This window comes from Neofelis nebulosa, chromosome 7 (genome assembly GCF_028018385.1).
Source record: "Neofelis nebulosa isolate mNeoNeb1 chromosome 7, mNeoNeb1.pri, whole genome shotgun sequence".
In the NCBI taxonomy this organism is placed as follows: Eukaryota; Metazoa; Chordata; class Mammalia; order Carnivora; family Felidae; genus Neofelis; species Neofelis nebulosa.
In genome coordinates, this window is record NC_080788.1 from 20682416 (window position 1) to 20701863 (window position 19448).

Genomic DNA, 19448 nt, shown 5'->3' on the forward strand with positions numbered 1-19448 from the left:
ATGATGTTGCTCTTTGTTGTGTATGGGAAAAGTCCTAAGTTTACCTAAGTGGCTTGCATTAAAACTGATGTATTTACTCCGTTTCTGTTGAACTTTGATCAGTTACTGTTGCCCAGTTCAGTGGTAAGATTTTTGGCCTGGAGATGCCTGATTTTATTAGAAACAGGAGGGAGTGCCCTGATGGAGTGTGCCTAAGGAAGTCTTAGCAGTTGAAACACAGCTTGTCACCTTTTTGCCTTAGACTTTTTGTGACTCGTTTAAAGCAGTTTGAGGGTTTAAGGTGAAGGAAGAAGGCTAATTTTAAAGAAATGTGACCTGTTGAATCTGCTAATTTGGTCTGTTTTTCATTGAGTGCTTTGTTGTGTATCATGTTTTCTCATATATCTTTAGAAACCAAAAAGATTTTTTAAAGTTTTTTTGTTTTGAACTAATGTTAGAGAAAAGCTTTAAAAATATTGATTTGCTTATAATCCCTCATCCTATATGTTTTATATAACCATAGAACAGTTATCAAGGATAAGAAATTAATATTGATAAAATAATAAAATAATATTAACCAAACTGCAGACTGTACTCAACTATTGCCAGCTTTTCCTCTTTGTTTCAGGATTCCACATTGCATTTAGTTCTTGTTGGTGTCTTGGAATCTGCAACAGACTCTCAGTCTTCCCACTGTGTTTTATGACCTTTATATTTTTGGAGAGAATTGATTTATTATTTTGTAGAATGCCCCTCAATTTGCTTTGCCTGATATTTTCTTTTATTAAATTAATTAATTAGTTAATTAATTAATTTTAGAGCGCAGGAGCAGGGGACAGGGGCAGAGGAGCAGAGGGAGAGAGTGAATCTCTAGCAAGGCTTCATGCTCAATGCAGAGCCCAACAGGGTTCAATCCCACGACCCTGGGATCATGACCTGAGCTGAAATTAAGAGTTGGACACTCAGCCAACTGAGCTACCTAGGCACCCAATCTTTTTTTTTTTTTTTTTTTAACCTTTATTCTTCTTATTTTTATTCTTCTTAAGAATGCTCCATACCCAAGGTGGGGCTTGCACTCACAATCTGAGATCAAGAATTGCATACTCTACCGACTGAGCCAGGCAGGCATCCCTGTCTGATACTTTCTTACCATTAGAATGAGATGATGCATTTTTGGCAAAACACTATAAAAATCTTGATGGGTCTTGGTGCATCATATCAAGTGGTTTATAATGTTAGTATGTATTATTGGTGATGTTTACCTTGATCACTAGGTTAGGGTGGTAATTTTCCACTTTGTAAAGTCACTATATATTTTTTTAATTGATAAATATTTTGGAGGAGGTAATTTGAGGCTCTGCTAATCCTGCTGCTTCTCAAACTTTCACCCACTAAATTTAGCATCTATTGGTGGATCTCATCTGCAACAGTTTGTGGGGTTTGGCTGATGGTAATTTTTGTTAACCTTTTTCCTTCCCCATTTGTTAATTGGAGTTCCGTTGTAAGGAGTGCTGTCTCTTTCTTATTTATTTATTTGATTATATTGGTATAGGCTCAAGGATATCTGTTTTCTTCTATGGGTTAAAATTGAATAGTATCATTATTTACTTGGTTGCTCAAGTTATATTTGGCCATTAGAATTAGAAGCTCCCTCAGATTGGTTCCTGTGTTCTTTTGACAAACTTTCTTTTTTTTTTTTTTTTTTTTTTTTTTTGGCAGTCCCTTAATTTCTGGTATCACATGATATTCGAGGTTCATTTTATATTTTCACCCTGAAAGCAACCACTTCCCCAAGGATTACTGATTTCTTTTATTAGAGAATCATATTTAGAAATTTAGATCTTCATGATGGTGGCTGTGCTCATTGCAGTGGAGGTTTTTGTTTGGTTGCTTCTAGGCTCTTTCAGCAGCTAGAGCTAGGAAATAGATGTATGTATAGTAATCTGTGCATATGTACGTGACTCTTTCTGTATCTGTGTGTATAGATGTCTAAAACCAAGGGTTTGTCCTGATACTTCAGATTCCAATCTTATTTATAACCTTCCTCCTTTTCTTATTTATAACTTTTTTCTCCCAGCAGTAGAAATCCAGCTTTCATTATCTACAGTGTATTTGCTTCTTGATTTACTTCTGATATACATACAAAATAGTTTCAAACTTATACCCATACCTCCAGGAGAAAGACTAACTAGGCTACAGAATTTCTATACAATTCTTTTTGTCTTTGGCTTTACAGCATTCATTCAGGATACTGTTTTAAAACTACAGTTTCTTACTTGTGTTTTCTCCTTGGCTTTCTTCATGTGATCACATTATTCATTTATAATACAGTTAGATTCATACTTGTTATTATTTGTATTCCATTTTGGATAATTTCCCATATCTCCATATCTGTGTTTTAATGTGTGTGTGTTTTGTTTTGTTTTGATATGCAAGGGTGTGTGTATATATATGTATATATTTACATACATATAGATATATATTTATAGAAAGAATACTGTGGTTCTGAGAGTCAGAGTTACACAAAAAGATACACTTAGAAATATCACTCCATAGTCCTCCCTGCCACTTCAGTCCCTTTCCCCTTTCTACCTGAAAAGAATTCGAAAAGTCTTTTTGTCCATCTTCAGGCCATTAGAAAATGTCTACCTAAAAATAGTTTTATTTTTGATAACTGGAAAGCACTCACAGTTTTCTAGAGTGTCTGTAACTGTCCCAGATGAGAAATTGTCATTTTTAATGTGCATATAATGGTAACTTAGTTAAGTTGATATCCTTTCACATTGATCTTAGGACAGGGCAAAGATTTATTTGTAAACTTATATTTTACAGAGACCTCCAACTTTGATCAACCAAAAAATTCCATTTATACTTTATGTCTTCTAGCTGTTAACGTTTTCTAATCATATCTATCATCATTTGTCCCCTACGTTGCCAACCAAAGAGTGGACAAAATAAAGTATTTGAAAATTTAACTCTTGTTGAGTATAGTTGGGTGTTAGCTACTAAATTTTCTTCCTTTCTATGGAGACTGTCCTCCAACTGTCATCCAAGTCAACATCTGTTGAGAGACTGCACTCTTACTTTGATCATTATTTGAATTCTTAAGCTTCGTAAATTCTTAACTTGTATTTGAGAAGTTTGTTGAATCCCTGAGTGTCTCCAAGACCTCTCTTCATTTGGCTTTAGATTTGTCTTTTTTACTACTTGAAAGACATTTTTTACTACTTCTTGGACATCTCTATTTTGAGAGTTCACATGACAGCCCTTCAGATTAATCCAAATGTTTATTTTCCCTATTTTTTAACACATACTCTAGTCTTTTTCTTTGTATTTCATTTGTATATCAGTGATCACAGTTGAAATTAAATACTTAATTGATAAGGCCAAAGAGGTCAGGGGTCATCTATCTGTTTTATTCGTTAAAACTTAGGTTGTATTTTTTAAGTTCCTGGCTCAGCCTGATCTCAGTAGATGATCTTGCATTTTTTTTTGGGTGGAAAATAACTCAAAACAAAACAAAAACACTTTGGAGAGCAGAAGAATTCAGAAATAATTCAGTGTAGCAGCTCTGTTCACAGGACTCCAGAGAGAGCACCTTCCTTTACTACTTGATTTTCCTAATGGAGGACAGCAAGTTGTCAAGAGTGTTCAGCTGCCTCATTTAAGAGATAGTACTGACTAAACTAGTCTAGGTATATATTTAATATTTAAAGGTCATAGCTTCCATTTTTATATTTTGTTTTGGTGTACTCTCCGAGCAATAAATGATGTTTTGTGTTAGCTCATTGGTTTTCCTCTATCCTCATTGGCTGTTCCTTTGGTCCCCGCCTCCCCCCCCCCCCCCCCAAATACATGTAGTCCACAGGGTCATCTTAGTCCTTGCGTAATTGGATCTTTTCTCTTGGTTTCAACACTACTTTGTTGATTACTTCTAGATCCTTATCTACTCGCGATCTCAGTCTTGATCTTCAGCCCTGTATATTTAGCTTCCTATTGCCTATATCTCTGCTTCAGTATTTCCACAGGCACCTTCCATTTAGGATGTCTAACACTGAATTTATAATCTTTTCTTCTTCCTGCTTTTCCACTCAGCTGTCCATCTAAAGATGCCAGTTGGCCATCTTTAGCTTCTCCCTCTTTACACCTTAACTTTCTAACTGGTCTCCTTACCTCAAATCCATCTTCCACAGCCTTCAGAATGAGTTTGGGCTCTGTCATGTGATTATCTGAAATTTCTTAGTGTTTTCCCACTGAGCTTAGAGTCCTTAGCATTATATTACAAGGCCTGTTGTAAAGGAACTTTTGCAACTTCTCTTTTTACCCTTTCTTCATCCCACAGCCAACTTTATGTGCAGCATCAACAACCTTGCTGATGTGATGTTTCTTCTGAAACTTGTCTCCCCAGTTTTTTTTTTTTTTCCTGATCATTCTCCAAGCTTGAACTTGAACATTGTTTTCTCAGGGACTCCTGTCTCTGATCTTCACAGAAGGCAGAATCTTCATTCTCTTCTACACCATGTATGTAGTGTTATAAACTTTCTCCTTGAGCCCTTTAGAGAGGAAGAGGGACCTATTTTTTGGCCTCCACACCACTTGAATATCTGATAAATATTTGTTGAATGAATGAATGAATGAATGAATGAATAAATGAATGGGTTGCTTTTAAAATTACAGCTATAGCAGTAAAATTTAACTGACTATAAATCCTGCTATGTATCTAGATAATGTTAAGGAGTAAGATTTTTCCTTCGTTTGTAGAATAGTTGCCTTATTTATTGTTTTGGATTTGGTTTTCTCCCAGTTATAGGTTCATCTTGTTTTGTCAGTTTTTGTGTCCTCCTGTCTATTCCCCATTTAATCTGTAATCATCCCTAAAGGACAGCAAAACTGCCTAGAATGGGGATCTGAAGTTTTGGCAGGAAGCCCTTTAGAGTTGGTGATCTGAGTAGTGTCTTTGCCAGCTGGATCTTAGAACAAAGAAACCAAACAAACTCTTGGCAAATTCTGAAATGCAGCTTTTCGCTTCTTCAGAAATTGTGATTCTAGTCAGTTGATACCGACTTAGAAATGTACTCATAACTCAGAATCCAGTAGTCACAATTTGCAGTCACTCCTGATGTCTGCAGTACTCCACTAATAATTAAATTTGCGGCAAGTTTGAAATTGGAATAATTGGACTACAATTAGAATTATAGTCCAATAGAATTTTGGAGGTAGAAAGAACCTTTTACTTGAGATAATTTCATCCAGTTCTTTAATTTTATAGGTAAGGAAAACTGAGGTCACCTATCCAGTATGGCAGATTTGGGCTCTGATCTCAGTATTTCTCATCTAGTTCATTTTCCGTGTAACAGCATCTTTCCAGGTTACTAGGGAATAATAGTGCTGGTATTGTGCTTAAAGGAGTAACACTTTTTCTTTGGTCTCCTAAAGCCCAGGGAATGACACTGTAGATTTCTCAGAAGATCCATGTCCAAGTTATGCAGCTTTGCATTGTTTTTAATAATAAATGAGAAGCAACTTTACAATAAGGATGTTGAGTTTAATCATCATGTATTTGTATAGGTAATAGATGAACTTGATAAAACACTACAGAAGGGGTCATAGTGAAAATGTAAGGTACTCTTAGGTATTCTAACAAAAGAAACCTTCTGTCCCCCTTTTTCTAAAGCATCAAAATTCTGTTATTAGTGAACTTTTTTTTTTCTTTTAGTAGCGCTTACAAAAATAGTGTTTAATAGGGGTGCCTGGGTGGCAGAGTGGGTTAAGCATCTGACTCTTGATTTGGGCTCAGTCATGATCCCAGAGTCCTGGGATTGAGCCCTATGTCAGGCTTCCTGCTGAGTGTGGAGCCTGGTTAATTAAGATTTTCTCTCCCTCTCTCTCTCTGCCTCTTCCCCACTTGTGCATCTGATGTGTGCACACGTGCACTCTTTCTCAAAAAAAACCCAACAGCACGAAAGTCGTGTTTATTAGTATAAAAACTGTTTCATATCATTTTTAGCCTTCAATTTTGAGTGATTTACTGTAAGACCCCCCCCATGCCCACTTTATTATTATTTTTGAACATAGTAAAGTCAAAAGAATTTTGCAATGGATACTTGAATCCTGACAAATAAGAGTCTTCCATTATATTTGACTATATTTGCATTATCATAAACCCATTCATTCATCTATCCTCTTCTCTGTTCATTGAGAACTCCTTGTAAGGTCTACCTGGTAATGTAAACAAACATGGATAGAATTTGGCTGCTTCTGCCACTGAAGGAAACCAAAGGCTAGAGAGTGGAGAGGAGAGGACATGCTTCGTGATTTAAACTAGGACTACATTTTGTTGTTGTTTTGTGGTTTAAGTGGTAGGATTGGCAAGGCATAATAACTCATTCATATTGTGGATTAAATTGGTTTAATGTGCTGGTCAAGAGCCTGATTAATCACCTTTTTTAAATGTCTCAATCTCTATTGCATACGTCTCCCTTGTGATAAATCAAGCTAATAAGGCTATGTTTGGCTTTAACAGAGAATGAGCGATTACTACCCTTTTTTGGGAAGCCATTGAGTTAGTTGAGATGTGTACTTTTCTAATCCGTCCAAAGAAATCATTTTGATTGGAATGCCAGACAGTTGTTGTAGTATTTTTAGTTTTTCCCTTATCTGAACAAAATTAATTTCTCTTACTGCAGTTTTCTTCAGGCTTGTACATTAAGACCTTACCAACAGATCCCTTACCAACAGTTGAATAACTACTTTTTATAATTAACAATAAAACAAAATAATTTCCTTAAATATTACTTGGTTTCCTAAAACAAAGTTAATAAATATATTTGAAGTTTCCAAGGGGATTTGGTGAATGTGGTTTAAAATACACTGACAGTTTATTCTGATTGGGAATAAAGAAAGGAAAGCAAAAAGATACAATACCTAATGAAAAATGTTCTTCCTAATCCCTTCACTTTGAAGATGATCAGTGTTAACACTTTGTGTCTTTTCAGCCTCCTTTACTACTTACGTTTAAAATTAGAATAACAATATATGTTGTTTCATAATCTGCTTTTCCCTCCTTAACATTAATTGAATTCCTTGTTTGATTAATACTCTTTTGGAAAATGGAAAACTTGTGGTGATTAAAATCATATGGAGGTTGATAAGCTGCTTCATACCAAAGAATATGTTATCAAGGTACTTGTCTGTTGTCAGATCACTTTCCCTTTGCACTGTTATGAAAGGGATTGAAAAGGCAGTTGAAGCAATGCTGCTGGTTAAAGTGGATTGAGAATAGATGAGTTTAGAGCCATGCAAGCAGTTCTCATTTTTAATAAGTCAGCTAAGATTGGACAAACTGGCAATTATTGCAGATATTTTTATCATGTATATTTCAGTAGGACTCTCGATGTTTAGCAGAATTACTCCTATCATCGTTACTTCACATTGATGGAGGAATTTTTTTAAATACATTAAATCCTGGTCAGTTTTTGTGAAAAAACAAAACAGCTTTGTTTCTAGCAGAGTTTCATTAAAGGGAGGTTTTGCTGCATTTGATTGGAAGATTGAAACAAAACTCTGGTAAGGTTGGTAGTTCTTATCTGTGGGAGTGAACAGAGAGATCCTTTCTCCCTCTTTTTTCATCTGGCAGGAAAGTTAATCTAGTTGCTTTGAATTTAGGGAAACAGGCTTTCCTTATAGGGATTCATTTTCTAAAGTGGCATTAATCTTCGATTAAAGATGTGGGAAAGGAGAAATGGGTCCATGGTACCTTGATGGGCATATTCTCACGATGCTAAATGACAGCAGTGTGATAAAAGACGGATCTCACTTGTGAAATCAGCATTTCTAACAGTGGGTAACCTGTGATGTTCTGAGAATGTCATGCTCAGCATTCTCCCCTTCTACCCAGCTTTTTGTTAATTCTGGAAAGGACTTTGTTAAAAAAAAAAAAAGTTTGTAAATATAATATATTTTTAGTAACCCCAGTTCCATAAAATGGTAACATTAAAAGAGACTGAATTATTTAAGCCTCTAAGAGCAATTAACCCAATTTCTAAGAAATTTTTTTTCAATTCTTTAGTGCTAATGCCTTGAATAGTAACTTATTTCCCGCTTTACTAAGAGGTTCTTGACAGGAGGTGAGCCTGAGCTACACTGTGGTTTGAGTAGTACCTGGATTGAAGGCGTGTTGGTTTAATTTAATGGTGATTCTTGGGGGTACTTTGTAGTTAATTTGTTTTTTTGTTTTGTGTGACCACGATACATATACTAGAAAAAACTTTTTTTTTTTCTTTTTACTTAAGGGTTATAACCAGAGCTTGAAAAGATAATTCTGTAGCAAAACTGAAACTAGGTGGTGCAGTAGTGTTTAACTATGTGATATTAAAGCAACCAATGTCCAAACATATCTAATGGTCTTATCTAGTTTCCGGTAACATGTATATTTATACTTACTGAGTTAAAAAGTATTTGACTTTTCCTTCCTTTGCACAGTTACACTGCGCAATGCTTTTTAATGTTTTATGTGTCATCAGATATTTTAAAATAGTACTATTCCAACTTTTATTCTTTTCTATCTGATGTTAAGTATAAAGTTACTACAGAATTAGCTTGAATGCCAGTTTGAGCTGACATGAAATGAATGTAGAGCAGCATCTGTCCAAATTAAGTTAAAAACAAAGGAAGTTCCTGTGTGTAGTTTCCTGTCTCTTACAACAAAAACAAAAAGCAAACAAAAGCCTTCCATAATTATTAAACTCTTTTCAGAATATCTAATATTAACAGCATGAATTTTGGTATTTCAGTGTGCGAATTGTTTGCTGGATTATCTCACTCACTTTATTAAAGACATTTTCTTAACAGAGAAATGATTCGTTTTTCTTTTCCTTTCTCAGAACACAGCAATGGAGGAAACAGCTATATGGGAACAACACACAGTGACGCTTCACAGGGTAAGTTTTCTGTTGCAGTAAATAATCTGTGTATAACTCAGGATACTGGCAGCTTTGGAAAACAATAGAGGAAAGCCAGATGTCAGGAAGTCAGAAGAAAGGGGAAAAAACTTTTCTATATTCCTTTGTTTAAAATTAGAGTTGCAATAAATTCTTTATTAAGGTTAGAGGTGAACATGATTACTTTTTCATATATCCTTTTGGTGATTATTTGTATATTTGGTTTATTTTATTCCTGACTTGAGAAAGTAAGTGATTTATTTTTAAAAATTTGAATCATCAGATAAAACACATTGCATGTTGATATAAACTGTAAACTCCTTCAGACTTTCTGAATATATGTGCAGGTATTATAGGGTTAAAATCAAACCAGATTGTGTGAGTAATAAAACCTTAAAAGATATTTTTGATTTGAAACATGTAGATCCAAGCTATTGTTTAAGCAGTTGCAGATGGACAGAGAGCAAATAGCAGTAAGCTGGGTAAGATTAAGAGCTTTGGGGGCCCCTGGGTGGCTCAGTCAGTTGAGTATCTTTGATTTTGGTCATGATCCCAGGGTCATGGGATTGAGCTCCACATCAGGCTCTACGTTGAACATGGAACCTCCTTGGGATTCTCTTTCTCCCTCCTTCCTTGCACTGGTGCATGTGCACTCTCTCTTTCCCAAATTAAAAAAACCAAGGGGGGCACCTGGGTGGCCCAGTCCATTGAGCATCTGACTCTAGGTTTCGGCTCAGGTCATGATTTCAAGGTTTCTTGAATTTGAGCCCCCTGTTGGGCTCTGTGCTGCCAGCATGAAGCCTGTTTGGGATTCTCTCATTCTCTCTCTCTCTCTCTCTCTCTCTCTCTCTCTCTCTCTCTCTCTCCCCCTCCCCCTCCCCCTCCCCCCCCCCCCCCCCGTTTCTCTCCCTCTCCCTCCCTCCCTCCCTGCCCTTCCCCCACTTGGGCTGTCTCTGTCTCAAAATAAATAAACTTAAAAAAAGAAAATGAAAAAGAGCTTTGTGTCTGAATGAGACTGCTCTGAATTTGAATCCTAGTTCCTTCCTCTTTTCTTTTAGAAAGGAGTAAGTGATCTAATAACCCCCTGCTGGAGCCTGGGTTTTCATAGGTTTAAAATGGGGCTAATGGGACCTATTTATGCTTACCATGAAGGAAGTGCCTTCCATAATTCTCCCCAGTCCTGCTTTGAAAAGAGCTTAACTCTTCAGAATGAATAGAAAGAGATTAGAGAATATTTAAATACTTCACACTACTGTTTCTACCAGCTGTATCCATTACTAGGAAAATAGAAAGGGGTATGTAAATTAAGTTCCTGAACTCTGCCCCTGATTATCTTGTATATGTTTGAATCTGAACATAATAGATAATGGGTAAATTAATTATTAAAAAACTGATTTCAGATAAGATATGGTTGACTTTTTTTTTATGTCTCCCTAAGTGGTAGAAGAAATCATTTAAGTAACAATAACCTTAACTTTTAATTGTTAAGGTTGAAATATGGCCGCTCTGTTTGAAATGTGCTATTAGGTAGCATTTTTAAGTCAGATTAAACATGTTATAAAATAACTTCATACCTTATAAGTGTTTGGTTGTGATATAATTTTGTATTATGTATTTTATTTTATCACATTACATTTTCTTAACACCTTTATTGCTTTTATTGGTATAATTTGCATATAGTAAAATTTATCCTCTGTGTACAGTTCTCTGTTTGATAAATTCGTATAGTCATGTAAGCACCAGCACAACCAAAATACGGAACTGTCCCATCACCTGAAACTTTTCTCTTGTACCCATTTGTCATCAACTTTGTTCCCCTCCCCCGGCACTTGGTAGCCACTGGTGTGGTTTTTTTCCATATAGTCATGTAAATGATTTCATACAATATATAGTCTTCTAAGACTAGCTTCTTATACTCTCAGCATTTACCTCTTATACTCTAAGCCTAATGCATTTGTGATTTCTCCATGACGTTGCTTTTATCAGTAGTTTCTCTTGTTGCCATTATTTTTAGTTCCTTATTGCTTGAGTATTATTCCATTGTATGGATGTAGAATTATTTGGATATTTTGCAGTTTTTTGTGGTTATAATTCTGTATAGTGTACAGGTTTTTGTATGAACATAACTTTTCATTTCTCTTGGGTAAATATTTAGGAATGGGCTTGCTCTGAGTCTTATGGTAAGTGAACATTTACGAGAAACCACCAAATAGTCTGTACCATTTTGCATCTCCATTGGCTGTGTATAAGAGTTCTGTTGCTTTTGTATCCTTGTCAACACTTGATATTATCAGGGTTTTTTTGCCCCCCTAACTTTAGCCATTCTAATAGTTGTGTAGTTTGTTTGTCATTGTGGTTTTAGTTTGCATTTCTCTAAAGACTACTAAGGACATTAAGGTCTGTATGCTTGTCATCCATATATTTTCTTTGGTAAAATATATTTAAATCCTTTGCCCACTTTTAATAGGGTTGTTTGTTTTCTTAATATTGAGGTATTATGGGGGTTTTTGTTTGTTTTTGTATTGGTTGCAGTAAAATACACATAAAATTACCATCCATTCAAGTTCTTTGCCCATTTTTTAATTGGGTTATTTGTTTTTAGTTGTTGAGTTTTAGGAATTCTTTATATGTTCTGAATATTATTAGCTCCTTAGCAGATATATGACTTGTAAATATTTTTTCTCATTCCAGGAATTGCCTTTCCCTCTGTTGATTGTGTCCTTTGGTGCACTGAGGTTGTTACTGAGTTTTGAGAGTTATTTATATATTCAAGGTACAAGTTATTTATCAGATATTGTTTTGCACATATTTTTCCCAGTCTACAACTTGCTTTTTTCCTTCTCTTAATAGTGTGTTTTGCAGAGCATAAGTTTTAAATTTTGATAAAAGTCCAGTTTGTTAGTTTTTACTTTTATCAATCATGCTTTTGAGATGTTTTTGCTAAGCCCAGGGTCACAGGATTTTTTCTGGATGTTTTGAGTTAAATTTTGTGTATGTTATCACATGTGGGCAGAGGATTTTTTTTTTTTTTTTTAATATGGATGTCCACAAACTTTTGGGCAGTTGTTTATGAAAACATTTTCCTTTCTTCATGAAATGCTTTCTACCTTTGTCAAAAATAGGTCTTTCCCTAGTCTGTTTCTGTAGATCCTGTGTGCCTATCCCATCTGCCAGTCACTTCTGCATTTGTTATTATAGATTTATATTAGGTGTAGGAATCAGGTAGTGTGAATCCTCCAAATTTATTTTTTTTAATTGTTTTGACTATTTTAGTTCTCTTGCTTTTCTACACAAATTTTAGAGTAAGTTTGTCAATAAAAAAATCTGAGATTTTTATTACATGATAGATTAATTCAGGGAGAACTGACAATACTGAGTCTTCCAAACTTTGAACATGATGTATTTTTCCATTCTTTTATTTTCTTATTACTGTTTTATAGTGTTCGGCATGCAGATCTTACACACATTTTGCTAGGTTTTTAGTTAAGTACATTTCATGTTTCCTGAATCTATTGTACATGGTATTTTTTTCATTTAAATTTTTGATTGTTCATATGTAGAAATACTATTGATTTTTTTTTTTTTTTAATAAATGAACTTACAACTTTTCTTCTATGTAGTCATGGCATCTGTGAATAGAGGCAGTTTTATTTCTTCCTTTTGATCTGATCTGTATGCAGTTTCTTTTTCTTGCCTTATTGCACCAGCTAGGATTTCCAAGATATTATGGTGAGCAGACCTCCTTGCCTTATTCCTAATTTTAGATTAAAATATTCTGTCTTTCACCATTAAGTATGATGTTAACTGTCAGGTTATTGTATATGCTGTTTATCAGGTTAAGGTCAGCAAATAGCTAAACACAGGGCTAGAACTCAACGAATCGTGAGATCACGACCTGAGTCAAAGTCAGACGCTTAACCAAGTGAGCTACCAAGGTGCCCCGCCAGTACTTTGTTTTTACAAGTAGTGCCTGAGGTTAGGAAATGAGTATTCTTACTAGTTTGTTGGTATAATCATTGCCTTGCTTTTTGTATAAATTTTTTTTTTTTTTCAACATTTTTTATTTATTTTTGGGACAGAGAGAGACAGAGCATGAACGGGGGAGGGGCAGAGAGAGAGGGAGACACAGAATCGGAAACAGGCTCCAGGCTCCGAGCCATCAGCCCAGAGCCTGACGCGGGGCTCGAACTCACGGACCGCGAGATCGTGACCTGGCTGAAGTCGGACGCTTAACCGACTGCGCCACCCAGGCGCCCCATGCCTTGCTTTTTGAATACTGAACAGTTTTGCATTCCCAAGATAAATTCTATTTGGTTGTGATTTATTTTCCATCTTATATATTAATAGGTTGATTTGCTAGACTTTTCTCTTATATTGTTTTTCTCTAGTTTTAGTATCAGGGAAAGCTACTAGCCTCAAAACCAGCTGTTGGAAAGTATTTCTTCCTATTGTGTTTTCTGGTAGAGTTCTTGTACAGTTGATGTTATTTCTTACTTAAATGCTTGATAGAATTTAGAATTCACCAGTGTAGCCATCTGCTCCAGGAGGGATTTTTGTGTGTTATGTGTGTGTGTGTGTGTGTGTGTGTGTGTGTGTTTTTGGGGGGGAAGGCTTTTAACTTTAAATTCAGTTTCTTTAATTTTATATAGGATTATTCAAGTTACATATCTCTTTATTAGTTTTTTGGGTAACTTTGGTAATTTGTATGTTTCAAAGTATTTGTCCCTTTCATCTAAGTTGTCAAATTTATGGATATAAAATGGTTAATATTCCCTTATTCTAATGTTGTAGGATCTGTAATAATGTCCCTTTTTTCATTCTGATATTGGTAATTTATGTCTTTTATTTCCTGGTCAATCTAGCTAGAGATTGAACAATCTTATTGATCTTTTAAAAAACCAGATTTTGTTTTCATCAATACTCTATTTTTTGTTTCCTTGATTTCTGCTCTTATTTTAATATTTCCTTTCTTTTGCTTACATTGGGTTTAAATTGCTGTTCCTTATATAATTTCTTTAGGTAGAAGCTAGATCACTCAAAACCGTAGAGATAATTTGGCATTATCACATGTTTGTTTTTTCCTCATACCTTTTAAGTGTAAATAAAAGAAGACACAGATCAGCTAAGTTTGTTTCTCCTTTCTGCTGCTTTGCTTGGTTTTGTTAGGTTTTCAAATGTGGGGAAATGCTAAGTGATTTTACTACAGATCTGTATTTCATTAGCTCAGGTAAAGTAGGAAAATATCTCGAATATTGAGAAAACAGAATCCAGTTTTCTAAATGTGTTAGAAGTATCATACCAACTCGTGGTAGGTGTAATAATCAGGCAAGTCTGAGTTTTCTATTTAGAAGATGAGTGTGGTTCTGTTCTGTAGATGACCTCTTCTCATACTTCAGTTTTCTTTTGTTATGAGAAAGGTACCAGCCCAGGCGCCTGGGTAGCTCATTCAGTTGAGCATCCAACTTCGGCTCAGGTCATGATCTCACAGCTTGTGAGTTCAAGCCCCATGTCGGGCTCTGTGCTGACAGCTCAGAGCCTGGAGCCCGCTTCTGCTTCTATGTCTCCCTCTCTCTCTGCCCCTAACCCACTCGCATTCTGTCTCTGTCTCTGTCAAAAATAAATAAACATTAAAAAAAAAAAAAAAAAGAAAGAAAGGTACCAGCCCAGAAAAATGTCATCAGAAGATACATAGAGATGAGTTTGTAATTAATAATTCTTTGGTTTTAAACATGTTCACTGTTATGCTGGGAACATAGACCTGTGTTGCTTCTGGGCCTCATCACAGAGACTGTGACAGAATGGAAGTCTTCAAAGACCATCCCTCTAGGAATTGTTTTTTTGTTTATTGTTTTTCAGGAATTGTTTTTTGAAGGTTTTTAAAATTAGCCCTGTCAGTACAAATTGAGACATATATGCCAAAGCATAATTCAGTTGACTTCATTCTCTGAGGCCACAGAACAGTACTTTCAAATCTGACAGTCTTTTGGTGTTCTGAGTTGATCCAGAGTAAGATTTAGACTATTTTAGAGCATTATCAGCACAATGTATTTTGAAGTCCTGGATGATAAGTAAACATTTTACATGTTGTAGACCATAAATTTGTCACAGCTACTCAACCCTACAGTTGTATTGCAGAAGCAACCACAGACAGTAGGTAAACAAGTGGGTATGGCTATATTTCAGTAAAACTTTATTTACTTATTATTTCGGCCTGGAGGCTATAGTTTGCTGACAACTGACTTAGAGCAGTGGCTCTCCAGGTTTATTATAAAGAGAAGTCAACTTGGTCATCCCCCAGTGAACAGAGGTTCTGATTCATTTGGTTTGGAATGGGGCCCCTAATACGCATTTTTAAAATGTTCCAGTTTGAAATGGAGGACCATGGCCTCTGGCGTCATATTTTTTTTTTTAGTGGGTTTTTTTTTTTTTTTTTTCATTAATGTTTGTTTATTTTTGAGAGTGGCGGGGAGGGACAGCGAGAGAGAGGGACAGGATCTGAAGGAAGCTCTGTGCTGACAACAGAGAGCCTGATGTGGGGCTTAAACTCATGAACCTTGAGATCATGACCTGATCCAACATCAGACACTTAACCAACTGAGCCACCCAGGCAGTCCTGGCATTGCATTTTTAAGAAGCATTGACAGAAGAAGGAGAAAGTCATTCTCCTTGAGGTGAGCTCATGGGTTTTTGGCAATTGTGGTGAGTAAAGAAGATAATTTGAGGCTGTATGCTTTTGGCAATAACTTGTAGTATAGATACCGAGTATTGCCAAATACGGTCAAATCATATTCTTTGACATCTGACAGTCAGTGATAAGAAAGGTGGAATTAACTTCTTTTGAAAGAATAAAATTACTGTGGACTAAAACTTAAAGTTTCCTCCTATTTATTGTCAAGAATAATATATGATGTGCTTCCGTATTGTCTCATCTGTTTGTGTTCTCAGAGGAAACTTTCTTCACCTTAGAATGCTAGAAACCACTGAAATCCTATTTAATATTCAAGGCTAAGTAATTTTTTGGTATTTCTCTCTATTGTAAGCGTAGAGAACAAAAACAGGCAGAACTCCTTGCCTCATGGATTCTGGTCTCCCCATTGAGCCTCAGTGACAGATGAATATATTCCTTTGGTTGTTGTCTATCCCTTCTCCTACTGCATTATAATTTTCTCAAGGGTAGGAAACCTTAATCAATTTCCTATCCCTTTAGTGCTTGGTACTTGGTTATGCCCAATAAAACTTAATTCCCTAGAAGGCCAGCCTGTTCAATAAAGTCACTCTTAGGGAAAGTCTGTATAGCAGCATTGTCCAGTAGCAATACAATGCAAATGCAGACCACATCTGTAGTTTAAAACTTTTTAGTCTTCACATTAAAAAATGTAAAATACAGGTGAAGTTAAAATATTTTAAACACATTGAGTTAAATAAGATTATAAAATTTTGTTTAAAATGTCATTTTCTATATGTACTCAATATTCAAAACTTGGTAAACTTTTCTCATTCTGACTCTTACACAACCAATGTACATTTTGCAATTTCAGCACAATTTCAGGTAAGACTAACCATGTTTTAAGTGCTCACTCATGATGTGTCTAATGGCTGTCATTGGGAAATGCAGGTCTGTAGCTTGAGATGCTAATGGCATTCAGAGGGTCCTGTGTTCTAACCCTCTTGCCACCGTGACCCACCTACACTTTCTTTAGCTTCAGATGTTCTCTCTTAGAAAATGCATATGTATTTTTATGATCCTTTGAACAATTAAGCAAATTCTTATTTAGGAATTTAAAGGAATGAGTTGGTCATCTTTTTTTATTTTCTTAAAAAGTATTATTTAAAGATTATCTGAGTATTTGTATATTAAAGAATTAAGGGTAAAAGTTGAAAGAAAGGAACCTAGTTAGGAGATATTCTAAGGGTGAGCAGTCAAATGTGTCAGCTAGTGAGGTGACTGAATAAGAAGTAAATTTGGAACAAGGTGCCAAGACAGTACGGTGGGGGGAAGTATAGTCTTTCTAATACATGCTACACTGATACATGCTACACTATGGATAAATGTTGAAAACATTATACTAAGTGAAGGAAGCCAGTCAAAGGACCATATATTGTATAATTCCGTTTATAAGAAATGGTCAGAACAGGTAAATAGAACATAGACTAGTGGTTGCTTAGGATTGGGGACATAGAGGGATGATGGCTATAAAGAGGTAAGGAATTTCTTTTTAGGGTGATGAAAATGTTGCCAAATTAATTGTGATGGTTGTACACCTCTGAATACATAAAAACATTGAATTGTACATTTTAAAGGGTGAATTTTATGTTATGTGACTTATATCTCATTTAACTTGTCCCAAGTTGAGCAGGTGGCAGGGGGAGGGGGAGAAATCCTTCATATCTGGTAAGTAGCGCCAAATTGGTATAAGATGGGTATAAAGTAAGCATTTACACTGATGTAAACATGTAAACTAAGGTAGGCTTGTATTAGCTGATTGAAGGCCATTGTTTACCTTGGTAGAGTGCATTGTAAGTGTTTTGAACTCTTCATTTTAATGTTCTGTGAAGAAGGTGTTCATAGGAACACAAAGTAAACTGAGTGTCAGATAGGTCTTGTGAAATGCTGCATAAAAGCTATAACTTGAGCCCAGGTCATTGGACTTAGCATGTAATGCTTTTTCCATTTATATGTCAAATTAATTTTAAATTTAAAAAATGTGTATGGAATATAATTTCTGAAATTCAGAACTCCTATAATTCTATCACATAAGCTACCTATACATGCAATAAATAAAAAGAAGTAAGTTTGGTAAGGAAGCAGCCCAAGTTTGGGTCTTGTTGTTTTTTGGTGTTTTTGTTTGTTTTTTGGTGTTTTTTTAAGAGTAGAACATAGGTGGCGAGGTCAGTTTTGTGGAGAAAATGACAGTTTTGGAGAAGAGCAGTTGGAGGTGTCCTGTAAGAAGCTGGGAGTAAGAAAATAGAATAGGAATTACAAATGGAAGCTACAGATTGAGAATCAGAATTGTTAGAGAGTGTGAGAATAAATGGGGACACATACACACACAATTTGAGTAGCCAGGGGACTGTTTAAGGACACAAAGATAAAAAGGAACCAACCTAACAGTCAAGATAATTTAAGCAACATTCTGGAACTACCAAGATAGGTAGAAAAACTGCTTTGAGGGTCTTTTTGATCTCTCTTTTTTAAAGCTTAATTAATTTATTTATTTATTTATTGAGATTGAGAAAGAGATAGAGAACATGAGCAGCGGGGGAGGGAGAGAGGGAGAGAGACAGAATCCCAAGCAGGCTTCACGCTGTCAGTGTGGAGCCCTGACATGGGTATTGATCTCATGAATGGTGAGATCATGACCTGAGCTGAAATCAAGAATAGGACACTGAACTAGCTGAGCCATCCAGGCACCTCAGCACTAACTAATTTTGAACAGGCCTTTAAAACCTCATAGAATCAAAGTGTATCAGAGTTAATAGAATCCTAATCTCTTTTAAGTGAGGGAACTCAAGTCCACAGAGGTCCTACATAAAGTCATAATCTGAAAGTAGTAGAGGCACACATAGGACCCCCGACCTTCTGCCTTCGTTTGTAAAAAGGAAGTTGAATCAAATGATTGCTGACAGTCTATTTGGTTTTAAAATTCTGTGATCCCAATGTCCATTGGGAAAACAATTAGAATAGGTTTCATAGAATTTTTTTTTGTTATTAAATTTATTTATTTTTGAAAGACCGAGTGGGGGAGGGGCAGAGAGAGGAAGGCACAGAATCCAAAGCAGGCTCTAGGCTCTGAGCTGTTAGTGCAGGGCTTGATTGCGGGACTTGAACTCATGAACTTTAAGATCATGACCTGAGCTGAAGTTAGATGCTTAACCAGCTGAGCCACCCAGGCATCCCAGGTGTCATAGAATGTTGAGGATTGATTGGAAGAACAAGTGGAGAAGAGTTAAACTGTAATTGGCAAAAAAAGTTAGGAAAGATTAAGTTAGCTGATTGTAAAAATGTGGCATGGAAAGCCAGGAGAAAAAATAGACAGTAACAAGGGAAATCTGTAACTAGAGAACTGGGCATCTTTAAAGAGAACAGAGAAGAAGGGCACCTGGGTGGCTCAGTCAGTTAAGCATCCAATTTCAGCTCGAGTCATGATCTCATGGCTTGTGAGTGAATTCAAGCCCCGCATCAGGCTCTGTGCTGACAGCTCAGAGCCTGGAACCTGTTTCAGATTCTGTGTCTCCCTCTCTCTCTGCCACTACCCCATTCTCGCTCTGGCTCTCTCTCCCTCTCCCTCAAGAATAAATAAACATTAAAAAAGTTTTTTTTAAAGAGAACAGAGAAGAATGTTTGGAAAAGAGATTATCCAGATGTTTCTGCAGCTAAGTCAACTTTTAGGAACTACTCCTCCCCTCACCTCCCTTTTTTTTAAGGAATCAAAAAATGCTTTAACACACATGACTGGGCAAACCTTTTCTGTAAAGGGTCAGATAGTAAATTATTTCAGCGTTGTGGGCCATAGATAGGATCCCTGTTGC

General features: G+C 35.9%; 1 protein-coding gene across 9 annotated transcripts in view; it reads left to right on the forward strand.

Moving 5' to 3' along the window:
• TJP1 (tight junction protein 1) overlaps positions 1-19448 on the forward strand; it is a 375977-nt gene that overhangs the window by 285849 nt on the left and 70680 nt on the right. For all 9 annotated transcript variants that reach the window (XM_058736789.1, XM_058736790.1, XM_058736791.1 and 6 more), the window contains one exon: positions 8862-8918. In XM_058736789.1, coding sequence (XP_058592772.1) covers positions 8862-8918 — 57 coding nt within the window. The remainder of the gene's footprint in view (positions 1-8861; positions 8919-19448) is intronic.